The sequence below is a fragment of the Lutra lutra genome, chromosome 8, assembly GCF_902655055.1.
Source record: "Lutra lutra chromosome 8, mLutLut1.2, whole genome shotgun sequence".
NCBI classification, from domain to species: domain Eukaryota; kingdom Metazoa; phylum Chordata; class Mammalia; order Carnivora; family Mustelidae; genus Lutra; species Lutra lutra.
Window position 1 is genome coordinate 94044988 of NC_062285.1, and position 15203 is coordinate 94060190.

The following is a 15203-nucleotide window of genomic DNA, read 5'->3' on the forward strand; positions in this document are numbered from 1 at the left end:
ACCATTTTGTATTTTATTTTCACATTTCTTCACATTCTCTCTAACACCTATTATTGTCTTTTTGATTATAGCCATTCAGTGGGTGTGAAGAGATATTTCAATGTGTGTGGTTTTTTTTTTTAAGATTTTTTTTTTTTTTTTTTTTAAGTAATCTCTGTATGCAGTGTGGGGCTTGAACTCACAACCCAAGAGTCACGATCTACTGACTGAGCCAGCCAGGCAGCCTTCCCGCAATCTGGTTTTGACTTGCATTTCCCTTATGGCTAATGATGTTAATGATCTTTTCATGTCCTTATTGGTCATTTGTAGGACCTCTTTGGAGAAATGTCTATTCAAATCTTTTACCCATTTTTAAATTGGGTTATTTTTCTTTTTATCAAGATATGTGTTCTTTATATATTCTACATACAAGGTCCCTTATTAGAAATGTTATTTGAAAAAAAAAAAAAAGGTTCCTATTCTGTGGATTTTATTTTCACTTTTATTGATGGTGTCCTTTGATGCACAGATTTTTCAATTCTGATTATGTCCAGTGTATCTCATTTTTGTTGGTGTTGCTTATGCTTTGGTGTTACATCCAAGGAACTTCTGCCGATCCAAAGTCATGAAAGTTGACTCCTGTTTTTCTTCTAAGAATTTAAATAGTTTTAGGTTTTACATTTAGCACTTGGATTCATTTTGAGTTAATTTTTGTGTATGGTGAAGTAACAGTATAGTTTCGTTCTTTTGCACGTGGATATCCAGTTTTTCCAGCTCCATTTCTTGAAGAAACTATTCCTTCCTCATTCACTTGTCTTGACACCCTTATCAAAAACCAATTGATCATAAATGTGAAGGTTTTTTTCTGGATTCTGAGTTCCTGATTCTATTCCATTAATGTATACATCTATTGTTATGCCAGCACCATGCCCTTTGTTAGCTTTGTTTTGAGATCAAGAAAAGTGAGCCCTCCAATTTGTTCTTTTAAGTGTTTTGGACTATTCTGAGTCCCCTGTATTTCCATATGAATTTTAGGATCAGTTTGTCAGTTTCTACAAAACATTCAGTTGGCATTTTGAGGAGTGATTGTATTGAATCTATAGATCTGGGGAGAATTGCCATCTTAATATTAAATCTTCTGAACCATGAACATGGGTTGTCTATTTATGTCTCCTCTTATTTTTTCAACATTTTATTTTGCACTTTTTATTATTTTTTTAATTTTTAAAAAAGATTTTATTTACTTATTTGAGACAGAGAGAGCATGTACGCACAAGTGGGGAGGAGAATCAGAGGGAGAGGATGAGGCAGATTCCCCACAGAGCAGAGAGCCTGATGTGGGGGTTGATCCCAGGACGCTGAGATCATGACCCAAACTGAAGGCAGACACCTAACCAACTGAGCCACCCAGGTGCCCCTGTTTTGCATTTCTTAAACTTACTCCTGGATATTTTATTTTTGATCCTAATGTCAGTGGAATTTTTTTTTCTTATTTTTGGTCTGTTAATTGCTACTGTATAGAAATACGATTGATCATGTATCTTTCAGTATCTTTCAATCTTGCTAAACTTATTTATTAGTTTTAAGAGGTTTTTAGTTAATTCCTTGGGATTTCCTATATATGAGGTTATATTATGTGCAGATAGAGATAGTTTTACTTCTTTCCAATCTGGATACTTTTATTTAATTTTCTTGTCTTAAGGCTCTGGCTAGAACCTGCAATAAATTGTTAATTAGGAGTGGTGAGACTCCTTGGATGGCGGTGGACATCCTTGCCTTTTTCCTGTCAATTTACAAGGCCTGCAAGATAGTCTGCAAAAATGAAAATGTTGGGACTACAGTGTAGATTTCTTTTTAAAGATGGCGTACATTAAAATTTGTATATTTCAATAGTTGATATAAATGTATTTCATAGAATACATATAATGTTCTCTGAGGGTAGGTGCTATTATGATCCTTGAATTAAAACCTGTCTTTGTTACCTAAAATAAATGTATCATTAGTCTGGGAGGGTCTCTGTCTGCAGGCTGTTTTGGGACTTAAACATATCTTTGACATCTTGTCCTTATAGCAGTCCTGGGGTGCAGATATGACCTTCAATACCATGGGTGGGGAAACTGACTCACATTAACTAACTTTTATGAATGAGTACCAGAGCTAGAATTCAATCTGAGATCTGATTTTAAAAGCCATGCTCTTCCCATTCTTCCATGCTGCTTTTCAAATTGATGGCAAAACCTTTTCTCTTTAGAAAATTCTGTACAGTAAGCATTGTGTAGGGCTCATCTAGAATACTAAAATATAATCAAAGTACCCAAAAAACTGCTTGTCATAATTTTGACTTTTTAAAATCACTGTTTATTCCATTTGGTAGAGTATTTTTTTCCCCATACAAATATTTGCAACAATTTTGAATTCCCCAAAACCATACATAGACGATAAATACCATGCTATTAAAGTATTAAATTTGTACAAAAATACTTTACAGCTTAATACTTGTTTGTTACAAATAAAAATACATATTTAAGTGACTCATGATCTTCTTTTTCTCTTAACATGATTCTGCTTTATACTCTCTTGCCCTGGCGGGTTGTGAAATATGTCCGAAATAATATATTTCTCTGCACAAAAAGAAAGGTGAGCTTTCTCCTTAAACAAAGGACACAGTGTTCAAATGCTTTACCTAAGCAGTTGTTGGAACCATTGACCAAAATGAAAATGTTTGGAAAATAATCATTTCAATATGGAGATTCTACAATCAATATACAGATATATTTTTTTTAAATATTCACCAAATAACAGTTATTAGCGTAACTATTCAAAAGATCTGAACAAATGAGAACAGTTGCTGACGAACATCTTAAAAGCAACTGTCACAGTTTATTGCTTTGAGGGATGGTAATAATTGGCAATGCATTGTCGTGAAAAATGTATTTACAATTTCAGTAAAGTAGCATGGCTCAGAACAAAAGACAGTCCAGTGTCATCTCAAACGTACATGTGCTGTCCACCCCTCTATAACCAGTTTTCAAAACATGGCAAGCAAGATGAGTTTGATCTGCCTATCATTAAAATAAACCTCACTGTAATAGACTCTTCATTCTCTCTTAAATTCTTAGTCTGGAGTTTTAAAAATAACTACTTCTCAATGTTACTAAGCACGCTAATCCATTATCAGAGATTTGCAGCTATTAAAAGTGTGTCCTTAAAAAAAAAAAAAGAAAGAAACAGGTCACAAGACATATCCTGTTTGTTAATTTGTTGCATAGGGAATAGCATACATCTTAGTTAAAATCATTCCTATATTGGGGCAAAACATTTACCACCACCTATTATGGTCTCCTACGTGCATCATCGCTGAAACGTTTCAAATAATGTTACACCTGGACCCCTCCCATGGCAGCAGTCCCAGCCACGTCTCAAACTCCAGTTCCCCTAGGAGAGCCAGCTTTGTGACAAGCCTTGGTCAGGTTCTTAACGCTGACGGCTTCATAGTAAGAAACTGCGATTTCAAAGTGAGTTAAGGAAATTGTCATAGAGAATATTTTCAAGCAGACGTTTCTCTTTTTAAAAAGTGACTGGAAGATGAACTTGTAAAAAACTTCCTCTGATGTTAATTGGGGGGGGGAAGGGGCGGCCTATGTAGTTTTCCTTTTCTCTACATTGGGCCTGGCAGGGAACGGCCTGCCATCTACCACAGCGGTCACTAAGAAAGAAACCTCTTCAGCTTGAAAGGGGAAGTGAACATGAGCCATGAGAGAGATTTAAAAGACCCCTGTGCTTGCGGTTAATGCCACGTGATATCTGTGCTTTAAATGCCACAGAAATCTCAAAGGGATTTTTTTTAGCACCATGTAGATATTGTCTTTTGTCCTGCTTTATAAAAAGCATTGCTATAATGTATTAGTGGGTTCTCGTATCTCCAAATTACCACCATGACTAGGCTGTTGGAAAAAAGCACTGTTCTGTTCACTCCATTCTCCTCCCGGTAGAGTCTGTTCTATAGACTTCTGTGAAGCCAGTGGGTTTCTACTAATAACCAAGTCCAGCTTATTACCAGATTCTGCTATGAGGGGCACAACAAGGCAGCAGTCAAAGTCTCTTGTTCGGACATGATTAACCTGAAAAATCAAGAAGAGCCATTTTGAATTACAGTTGTAATTCTCCACACCGAGTAACACTTCCGTGTAACAAGTTCCCTGAAGGTGCCTAAAGGGGCAGCCTGTGCTGAGAGGTCTATCCCTTCTCTGACCACATGAGGAGGTGGCCATTGGCTGACTTATTCTTTGCTACTAAATCATAAAGCCTTTGAGAGCTGGGAACAGGGACACCTCCCAACATCCCCATTCTGGGCAGGCTGCCTTGCTCATGCTCCAAGGGCTGAACGTTGCCCCCAGATTCCAGATGAGGTAAGTGAGTCAGAGTGGTGAAGAGATTTGTCTCAGAACAGCGGTTGTTAAGTGGTCCAGCTTGGATGGGCTCCCAGGCAGTCTGGCTGACTCCAAAGTTATGCTCTTGACCGTGATGTTGAACTGCCTCTCGCAAGTGAGCCCATCCCCGTCCTCAGCTCGTACATGTGCTCATCTTTCATTTCTCCTTACTCTTCGCCAGCAGGCGGTTTCAACCCATCTACAAGCTGCTTCCACTCTTTGCCTTTCACACTCAATCTTCTCACGTCTGGAACCTGACACTTATACTGTACCACTGACCCCAAATGTCCAATATCAGAATGGTGTCTCCAGGTCTCGTCTGCTTTGGCCTTTAGCACTGGCCACACTTCACGCCCACTCACCTGAAAACTCCTTCCTTGGCACTCTGTGACACCATTTTGTTTTGATCTCCTTACCATTCTGATTCATGTTCAGTTCTTTCCTGCCTTTCTCTCTTCCTGTCCTTCAAATTTGTTCTTCTCAGGATTCTAGCCTTGATTCTCTTTTTCTTACTGTAAGCCCACCATAGGTAACTGTATCCAAACACATGCCTTCAGTGTCCTCAATCTCCTAATTCTGGCTCTGACATCTCTGCTGGGCTCTAACAGCTCTTCTGAGCAACGGCTCCAAACTGCCCCCTGCCCCTGAGGCTGCTCTGCCAGGATGTATTGAAGGAAAAAGGACTCAGGTCTGACACAGGCATCTGGTCTACTTCCCTGCGGTCTCCCCCCTCCCCATTCCACTTCAGTCCACCTATAGTATTATTCTACTGTCGCTCTCAATTACGAACGATGTCATTATTCTGCTTAAGAAGTTGATATCCTTGAGGGTTAAGTCCAAGAGCTTTCTCATGGCATTCAAGGCCCTCACAGTCTGAATCTACTTTTTAATAGTCTCACTGTCTATGGAAGGAGGGACAGCACATCCCCAATTTAGCGATTGGGAAAAGCCACATAGTGGTCAAGTAACCATTAATTCAGCAAATATTTATTAATTCAACAAATATTAGAGTATCTGTGAAAAATGAAAGCATCCCATAATGCCAAGATAAGACCAACTGTTCTGCTGCCATTGTAAAAAATAACCAGAATTTGTTTTAAAACTACCTAATTGATCAATGATAATGTGCCTTGGTGAACACGTGTTGGAAAGTCAACCGCCCTCAGTACAGCCTCATGCTCTGAAAGTCAACTCTTTGGTTCTAGACTCATTCCAGCTAAACACACTCTCAAGACTGATGTCACCCTTCTCTTTTGCCTGCAAAATGCTATTCCTAAAAACTGTGAATAAAATCAGGGATGGGCTTGGTTCACTGAAATTATTCCTGACCATGACAGCATTCTGCTCACTAAATAAGATCTGGCTTTTCGCTTTCAGAGAAATTGTGTGAGACAGTGAGATATCAAGTACTGTATAAGGGGAAATGGGAGCATAAGTTCTCAAGAAGTTTATAATCTGCTGGGGAACATATACATGGAACCAGACAATTTTGATAACTGGTAAATTCTATGTAAGGAGAAAGTTTCTACCCCATATAGGAAGGGCCCCTAATCTCATCTTGAGGCCAAGAAAGATGGGTAGGTATCGATCAAGTAAGACTTTGAGAAGTGAAATTAAGCAAAAAGGTCACCTGCGGTCTTACCTGTAAGAGTCTATCATAGGGCTTTAAGCCACCCAGATCTCCTGGCCCAGCTGGGCGAATATTTTTGACATACACTCCTTTCTCCAGCAAGCCATCTGCGACGCTGAACCCAAAGTCCTCCATATCAGAGCTCTTGTACAGGGTCACCTGGAAAGTGAGAGCATGGAAAGGACGCATTCAGCTTGGCTGCAGACTTTTGTGTGTGAAACTTCTTTTCCAGCAATCTTTACAAATTAATTTATTCAATAACATCATAGACTTGTAATGTATTAGGCAGCTCCTTTTTCCCTTCTCGGAGAACAGGCTTGGAATTTGTAAAGTCCCACCCAGAACTGAGAAGGAAGGAGAAGGGAAAAAGCTGTTCCCCCCTCCCTGCCCCACGCCCACCCCGGGCAGGTGTACTTCTCTGTTTTCTTGGAGCGGCATGCTGCTGTCCGAAGCAGCCAGTAGCAGCCCCATTGCACCGGCTGGGTGTCAGGACAAAGCCAAAGGCCCTTCCTTCCTGCCCACCCTGCCTGATGCTGCTCTGGGTACAGTGCTTAGCATATCACCTTCCTTTGAGCAAATGCCAGCCTGGAGTCCATCATTTTATTTGTTATGGTATTCCAATCAGAATGTCAGTACTGACAGCAAATGGAGTTAAAAGACCTGAAAGTGTTCTTGTAACCAACATGTTGTTCTGGGGTCCGGCTTGACTAGCAACCAGGCTTTGATTTAGCAACTCAAGTTCCTACGGCCACCTGCCAGCCAAGGCTTCCCCTGATCCTCGTGCCTCCCATCTGACCACCTGGAAGAGTTAGTCTGAGGCTCAGACATTCAGCCAATCATGCAAACATTCACCAACTGTGGACTGAGTCCCTACCCTGTTCTAAGGACGGCTATGGGTGCTGGGGGACAGCAGTGAATGAGAGAGAGAAAAGGCTGCCTTCCAGAGGCAAACACGTTTCTGTGTAATATTTACAGATCACCTGCTGGCCGGGCCCTGCCAGGAGGCATATGAAGCACTTGGTGCTCATTTAATGTCTTAAGCTGGTTACTGATGTCACTAGGTTTTGCCTGATGCCCTCCATACAAACAGATACCCTCTTCAAGTACTGATCTGGGCTGATACATTGTTTTACTCTAATTGCTTTAAAAAAAGGATTTTATTTTCACCCAACTACATGAATATTTTCTTGTAAAATAGTAAAAACTTCAGGGCTCCAGAGGGCCAAAGGTAAAGATAAAACAGGTCCATTTTTTATACCCAGCTATTTTATTTCAGAGAAGTAGAGAATATTGAAGGAACTACAAAAAATGGTGTTAGTGTTTTTTTTTGTTTGTTTGTTTTAAATTTTGCTAGGCTAGAGCTAAAATATCAAGCTGGCCAAGTCTATACTACTCACCAGGCAGCCCTTGTGGTTATTGCCATACTAGAGGTGAGGAAATTCAGTTTTACAGAGGTTAAGTCATTTGCCCAAGGTCACAAAGGTAATAAATAGTGGGGCCCCTGTTTGTCTGATTCCAGACACTAAACACTTAACCATTCTATACTACTGCCACTCAAAATGCTTTATTTTCTAGGTTCTAAGATATGCTTTATTTTTCATATTTTAAAATCTCTGAAATCAGGTGTGTTTCATAATCCATGGCCCCTTAGAGCCTATGAATTAAGATATATAAATGTTCTACTGCCACCTGCCTCTTTCCTACAAGGGCACTAGAAGGAAATGGGCCACAAGTCTGTTGCAACTTTGCTTTAAGAGGGAAAAAAATGTGCTTTGCAAGTTCAAGTGAGGTCCAGAAACAGCACCATCTCTCAGGAGCATGTTAAAATGTCAAGTCTCAGACCTTGCCCTGACTCACTGACTTGGCCACTGCAGATCGCTGGGTATCCCTAGCTGGGTGTGGCTCTGGGCACACAAGGGGGCTATCACATGCTCTGAAAAGACGAATCAAGGGAACTAACGTTTAATGGGATGATACTCTTTGCAGGCTCATTCCGTCATTGTGTGTGTAAATGTGTGTATGTGTGTGTCGCTTAGTAAAACCCATCCCCCCATGCGACATGGACTGTGATAACTCACGGGGAGAGATGTAGGTTCAAACTGCATGAGTGAGAGCATTCCCTCCCCACCAAAACTCAGGAGGGGAGGAGGATGTCTTTTGGTGATCTGGGCTCAGATGGTCTTAGAGAGTATGTGGAAGAGGCACCCAGATCCCAAGCTCCTTGAGGTGAGGAAAGAATCTTTGCTTAGTTCACTGATACCCTGAATCCCTAAAATGATGTCTGCCACATAGTAGGGTTAGTGCTTGTCAAATAATGAAATGACTAGTTTTTTGGTTTTGTTTTGTTGACAAACTTCTTCTTAAAAATTAGTTTTGGAGGTAGAGTTTAGTGATTCATCAGTTGTATCTAACACCCAGTGCCTTCCTTAATGCCCGTCAACCAGTTACCCCATTCCACTCCCCCCCTACCCCCCGCCCCGCCACCTCCCCTCCAGCAACCCTGTTTGCTTCCTATAAAGTCCAGCATCTCTTATGGTTTGTGGTTGAAATTATAAGCCAGTTCGAACTGGCCAAGATGTGCTGTGAGCTTGGGCCAAGATGAGCAGTGAGCCTGAACCAAGAGGGATTTAATTCAAGCGGCGCCCCACCCTCTCCCGCCCCAGGGCTCTGCCGGGAATTCTCAAGGCTCCCCCAGGATGGGGGCTGGGGCCCGGGCCAGTACGAAGCTCCAATGGCGCCACCGTGTGGTCATCGAGGTGAAACATCGCAGCCAAGCCGGCCCTGCCTAAGGGCTGAGGAAGCTCAGGGATAGGAAAGCTCATGGAGGGTTAGAAACTTCTCCACGAAGTGGTTCAAACCCAAGTGGTAGTGGCTGTGAAGCTCAGATATTCCCACGGCACACCTTCTCTATATCTAGAAGGTGGTTGATTAATAAGCACTCATTATAGAGAAGAATTTTGAAGTTCCTCTCTAGTGATGATTTGGCCTCAGGCCACGGGACAGGAAGAGTCCTGCCCCTTTCCTAAGGCGGGGCAGGTGGTTATTGGAGAGGACTATTTAGAAAAATTTTTTAACGTCCAGTTTTGTTGAGATATAACTGACATACAGCTCTGTATAAGCTTAAGGTAGACCGCATCATGATTTGACATATATATATTGCAAAATCATGACCACAATAAGTTTAGTTAGGAGAAAGCTATTTTTTAATTAAAAACATTCAAAATGTATTCAAGAGCAGAGAGGCTAGAACAAACGATTCCCCATGTGCTCATCTCCCACATCCAAAAACCATCAAGAGCTTGCCCCACAGGCTCCACCCCCCTTTCTTTCTTCTTCTTTGGGGGATTATTTTAAGGCAAATGCCAGTCCTTAAGTCATTTCACTTCTACATACCTCAGGATGACTCTCTAAAAAAGAAAGATCACTCTTTTTACATACCTTGGATGTACGAATTCATTCACAAATTCGCCCTGATTCCCTGATATCCTCCAATACCTAGTCCATAATGAAACGTCCCTGATTGTCTCAAAAGTGGTTGTTAGAGTTGTTTTTTTCAGATCAGTATCCCAACAAGGTCAACACAGTAGCATGAGGTTTCTCCATGTCCTCTTGTCTAGAGCATGGCACCATGCTGCTGATTCATTGCGGGAACTGTATTTGTCCTGCACTGTGTTCTTCCAGTCCTTGTGTCCCTCTACGTGGAAGTGACCCTGGGTCCTTGACTGGAGTCAGAGTCAGCTTTGTGGAGAGGGATGTGAATGGATCACAGATGTGACAGGGTGCTCCCTATGACATCACACGATTCAATGTCTAGTTGTTCTACTTTGGGTGGGTCCAGGGGAGGACAGCTTAATGCCTTCATTGTAAGGCTCCCCATCAACCTCTCATCTAAATGTTTTTGACCATTGATGACCACTGTCTGAATAATTTCATTAGGGGTTACAGAGTGATAGTCTTTTTCTAACCCTATAATATCTTCTGTATTTGTTAGCTAGAATTCTTTTATAAAGAACTCTCCTCTCTTCAAACAGTGCTTTTTATTCTGATGTGCACACTGATCTGCCAGAAAGGCAGAATGAATGTTAATTCTTTTCTTTCCTTTTTAGTATAGGGCATTAGTACACTAAACACTTCTAATGGTGTCCCAAAGACATCTTTTGTGTGTGTGGGGGGGATGACTTTCATTAAGTATCACTACGAACACATGGGTTTACATATAGATGTTTGTATTTCAAGTAATTTTCATCATTATTCTTTTGTGTGCTCAAATTTTCTCATCTTTGGCTAAGGGGAGTCTTTCATGTTAACTTCTGTGTCCTTTTGATATGACTCATTTGTTGTGATAACTTCTTTGCTTTCTGGCTCAAGATATCATGACTCATCATGAATATTCCTTGCTTCCAGTCTGGAATCAGCCACTCCTCCAAGGCACCTTTATTGGAGGAAACATTTTTAGGTTATATTCTAGTCCCCCCCACCCCCATCCTCATGCTCCTTTCTCAAAGGAAAGGAGGGAGGAATGGGAAAGGAAGGCCAAATTGGAGGCAGGAGGAGGAGGAGGAGAAGAAAGAAATAGCTAACAGGATTGGTGATAGCCTGCCATTTGGGGGCCCTCTTTATTGGTAGATGAAATCTCTTTGCTCAAAGTTGCTGCTTCTATGGCCCTCTTTGGCTTTGCCTGTGCCTTCTCTGTGGGATTTCTTGTCCTTCTCCCCCGCATGCATCTTTGTTTCTAGTTGCCTGTGTTCTCACCATGTGACAAGTAGCCTGCCTGGGGCAGGGAAAATCACTGCTCCTAGAGGGTGGTGCCTCCTACTTCTCTGTTCACTTGCTTCTAGATACAGGGGAAGGTGCTAGGGACACTGTGCTCATCATGGCTGGATGAGTAAATGGGTTGGCATCTAAATGCCCTACAGCCCCAGCCACTCTCTATCAGTGCCTCTGAAAGTGAGGGTTGCAAAGCCTAGGGTTGCAATGGATATTAAGGAGCTCACTTCTTCCATCTGAGACCGGTTTTCTGACATAGTGAACCAGTAGCCTTGCATGGGGTGGGGGGTAACATTTAGTGTGGGCCTGGAATAACAGTGAAGTTCTTCATTGCTCAACTGGCCTGGTTCTAGGATGTCAGCTCCATCGCCAGAACTCAGGAGGGGCACCAAATACCGCCAACACCAGTCAGGGGGTAATACATTAAGGAAAGTATTCGGAGTTGGATGTCAGCCGCAGCAGGTTAACAGATTAGCTCACTGAAGGTCACAGTTGCTGGCTGAGAGGCTTGGTGTTTTGGAGCCTTAGACCAGATGGCAAACTCTTCAAGATGAGAGGCTAATCAATGGTTTACATTTGAGATGAATCTGTTTCTCTGGAAAGATTTCCTAAGGTTAGAGGAAACTGAATTTTCATAGCCAACTCTATTGATCTCCTGGAGAGAGTCAATAACAAAAAAGAAATTATTTTAAAGTGACACAACAGATAAGAATCCTGGAATCAATAATTCACAAAAATGGGGAGTACAGCTGGCCGCTCTCACAGCAGCGACAATAAATTGTGCCGTGTCACTGCTGCCCTCCTGCTTGTGTGGAGATTGGTGGGAGTTACTTCTGATTTATTTCCTATCTAAAAAGAATCCAAAGGATTCCAAGGTTTAACTCTTTTTTTTTTTTTTTTTTTTTGCCACAGATGAATTCCTTACCCAGGCACTTTCCTCCATATGATTGCTTTTGAACTCCTATAACTCTGTGCAGCAGAATTATTCCCTTCCTGCTAATGAGAACACTGACTCTTAAAGGTGATGGACGTACCTGTCTAGTTGCAATGCAGAAGCTCTGGGAGGCAGTACTGGAAAAGTATCTGACCGCATTTACTGTGTTCCTTCCACTACATCGTCATTTTTTTTCCCCTGGACATATAATCTCCTAACTGGTCAGGCAGGCTTTATCCATTTCCAACTGCCCAACCAGCTAAAGATGAATAATTGATCATGCCTGCTACATTTCTTCTGATCGGGGCCCCTCTGTGGCTTTCCCTGAACATCTGCAAAAACTCCTGCTCTGAGAACTCTTCGTGGTCCACTCGGGCTCATGGGAAACAAGATTCTTCATGTGGGGTCTCTGTTTTGTGCTGACCGAAGGATTCAGCTGCAAAACCTGGGCTATGAACCCAAGGCTAGATTTTCCTGTTCTGAAAAGGGCCAGTGAGACTCTTGGAACATTAACTCTGGGCAAGAACGTGGTTCTACAAAGCTCGGTTCAATTTTAACTGTTCGCCAGTGCACGGTACAATTGCTTCTAACCCTCCCGAGAACAGAAGCTTTAACGGGAGGCGAAAGGGTTCACCGCAATTCAAGCTGTGCCTTGTTTTCTATTTCTAAGCAAGTCTATTCACATGTCTGAACAATGTCCTCAAGGCAAAGAGTAGAATCCTAATGTTTCTATTTTCAGTTTTGACAAACGTGAAAATCTTTAAGTAGCAGAAGCAGTTCTCCTCTCTTGGATTTTAAAGGCGATTGTGTCTACTGTCTTGAGCAAGTCACAGCAAGTGATGGCTATAGCAGAAGCAGTTTCTAAGCCCTGGCTGCCTTCCTACCATTCAGCCCCTGGCCTGATGCCTTAAGGGCCAAACCAACACCTATTTCTCAGAGATGGTACTAGTTTCCCCATAAATCACCAGGCACTTGGATTTATTCTTACAGACACCACTGGGGCAGCTCTCTTCCTTTAAACCTGATAATTCAAGGAATGTTAGCTTTGAGGATAATCCTATATTCCTTGTGGGGCTGGAAGAAAAAAAAAAAAGGTATGGCGTTCCCAACTGCATCCTTCCAGCCCAAAGGAAGTGACTTCAGTCTTCGCCACTCAAAGTGGGCATCAAGACAAGCTGGGTCGGGAAAGGCAGCTGCTGCCCTCCTGTCTGGGGAGCCTCGTTGTCAGAGGAGAGCAAGGGACAGCTGCTTCAAACACTGCCTCCTGCTGCTTCCGGGCAAGCGTGTGGCACCACAGGCTTGAAAAGTAGAGGCTCAACAAGGAGAGATTCAGTAGCTTGGAGTCTGGCTCTATGTAGGAGCAAGGAAGGGCTGACTTGGAGAGCCGAGTCCTAGGCAAGGGAGTGTCGCAGTTCTTAAGATCTGAGGTGGATTTATGTGCTGCTTCCCCCATTCATGTCAGAGCAACTTCACTCACCATTTCACATCACATCAAACAGAAAAGAGCTAGATCTGTCTCCAGGTTCTCCAGAAGATCAAACCGAGCCATGGGCACCTTGGTCTCCTAGTTATTGCCAACTCTGTGGTCAGAGAAAGCAGTTAGTTAGGTTCTAACAGGATGTCTGGAGGCCAGTGCCGAGGCAGTCACGGCCAGCTATCAGGAAAGTCAGAGGCCCATCCTGGCAGCACTCTGCAAGAAGCTGGACCAAACCAGACAAGCCCAAGATGGCGGATGCCGTGACAGGAAACCCCTGACCAAGGAAGGAAGGAAACGCATGAAACTCTGCATCTCCACCCCCTGTTAACAACTGTCAATAAAAGACAAAAACCCAAACTCCAGAGGGCGCAGCAGCTCTCTCTCCTCTCTCTCTCTCTCTCTTGCCCAATCTCACATCTCCGGAGTATACTTTCACTTTAATACACTTCAATGTTTGTGTCACTTCTCCACCATGTTGTGTGTCATCTGTTCTTGAATTCTTCCATAAGGAGACCAAGAAACTTTGGCAAAATCTTTGGGATAAACTGAGTGGAGGCCCCAGGGCCCAGGGTCTCTTTCCCCAGTTCACCCAGCAACCCTGCCCCTGGCCCCTTCCCCTTGCCACAGCCACGGCCAAGTTAGTTGGCTGGCAGAGTCTCTGTTCCAGGGTTTTTCTCAGGACTGCCCACTGGTTTCTCGGCACCTGCTCCTTCTGCTTCTGCTTTCAGGCTCCCAGCTCTGCCCTGGCTTGGCTCTCCTCCAGTTCTTGACCCTTCCCGATTCCCTCTGCACCCCACCAACCTCCATTCTCCTCAGGTCTATGGGCCTCCTCGCTCCAGGGGCCACCTGCTTCGCTGGGTGGGAGGCATGCCTTCTGCTCATCCCCTGGCCCTATGAGAATTCAGGGCCAGGATCTCGCTGCCATTTAGGAAGCATGACAAGTTACATACAACAGACCAGACCCCTGCTGCACTGAGCGCTGACAGTCTCGATTTTATTCCTTGTTCCAGGTGTTGCTGTGGTCAGACACGTCAAAGATCCTCAGAACAAGGAGAGAGCTCTGTGTCTATCTAAGGGAAAGAAAGGGACAAGCCCTAGGCAAGACCATTATCAATGTACTCCTTACGATAGCCAGACAGGTCAGAGGACAGAACAGTGGGGGAAGGAAGATGTTGGCCAGGCTACTCTCCAAGGACCAGGGGACCAGAGTGACCCTCAGAGAGCATGCCATTTGTAAGTGAACATCCTAGATAAAATACAATATCTTATAACCTATAAATGAATATATTTGATCACCACAGAGAGACATAAAAACATCAGGAAGATATGCATGATCTCCGGCCAGAGCTAGACTTAAGGGAAGCTATTAACATTTCTAAGAGGTCCTTGATCAAGTGCCAAGATGAAGATCAAAAACTAGGAATTAAGGCACACTGGAGCCCTGACACCGCCTGAGGGTCATCTGGGTCTGGGGGCTGTAACTTTGTTGGGATTTACATTTCTAGTGCTCAGAGCTCAGGCCCAGCCAAGGTGGATGGCAACTTGCTAAAAGGTAGTGAGATGCAGACTGAGTAGGCCACGTAGAGTTGCAGATGAAAAGATGACCTCAGAGGCTTGGCTTTTATTTCTCTATAAGTCATTGGGCAGCTTTAATCCCAGCCCGGAAATCTTATTCTAGTGTTCTTCCTTCCCTCCTCCCCTCCACCACCACTGACTGAGACATTATCATCCCTTTGGACAAGCTTTATCATCCCATGGTCATTCCCCTTCATAGGGTTAAACAAGCATAGGAAAATTTTTGACATGAACTAATCATTTCTCTAAGAATTATATTGGGGCCTCTGGGTGGCTCAGTGTTAAGTGACTGACTCTTGATTTTGGCTCAGGTCATGATCTCAGGCTTGTAAGATGGAGCCCTGTGACCAGCCCCAGGCTCAGCTGGGAGTCTGCTTAAGATTCTCCTACCCCCTACCCCCTCAAATAAAT

General features: G+C 43.2%; 1 protein-coding gene across 4 annotated transcripts in view; it reads right to left on the reverse strand.

Moving 5' to 3' along the window:
* Positions 1-2314: 2314 nt before the first annotated feature.
* GRIP1 (glutamate receptor interacting protein 1) overlaps positions 2315-15203 on the reverse strand; it is a 700704-nt gene continuing 687815 nt past the window's right edge. For all 4 annotated transcript variants that reach the window (XM_047742328.1, XM_047742327.1, XM_047742326.1 and 1 more), the window contains 2 exons: positions 6052-6198; positions 2315-4100 (listed from right to left, as the gene is read on the reverse strand). In XM_047742328.1, the coding sequence (XP_047598284.1) occupies positions 3873-4100; positions 6052-6198 (375 nt within the window). In that variant the 3' untranslated portion in view covers positions 2315-3872. The remainder of the gene's footprint in view (positions 4101-6051; positions 6199-15203) is intronic.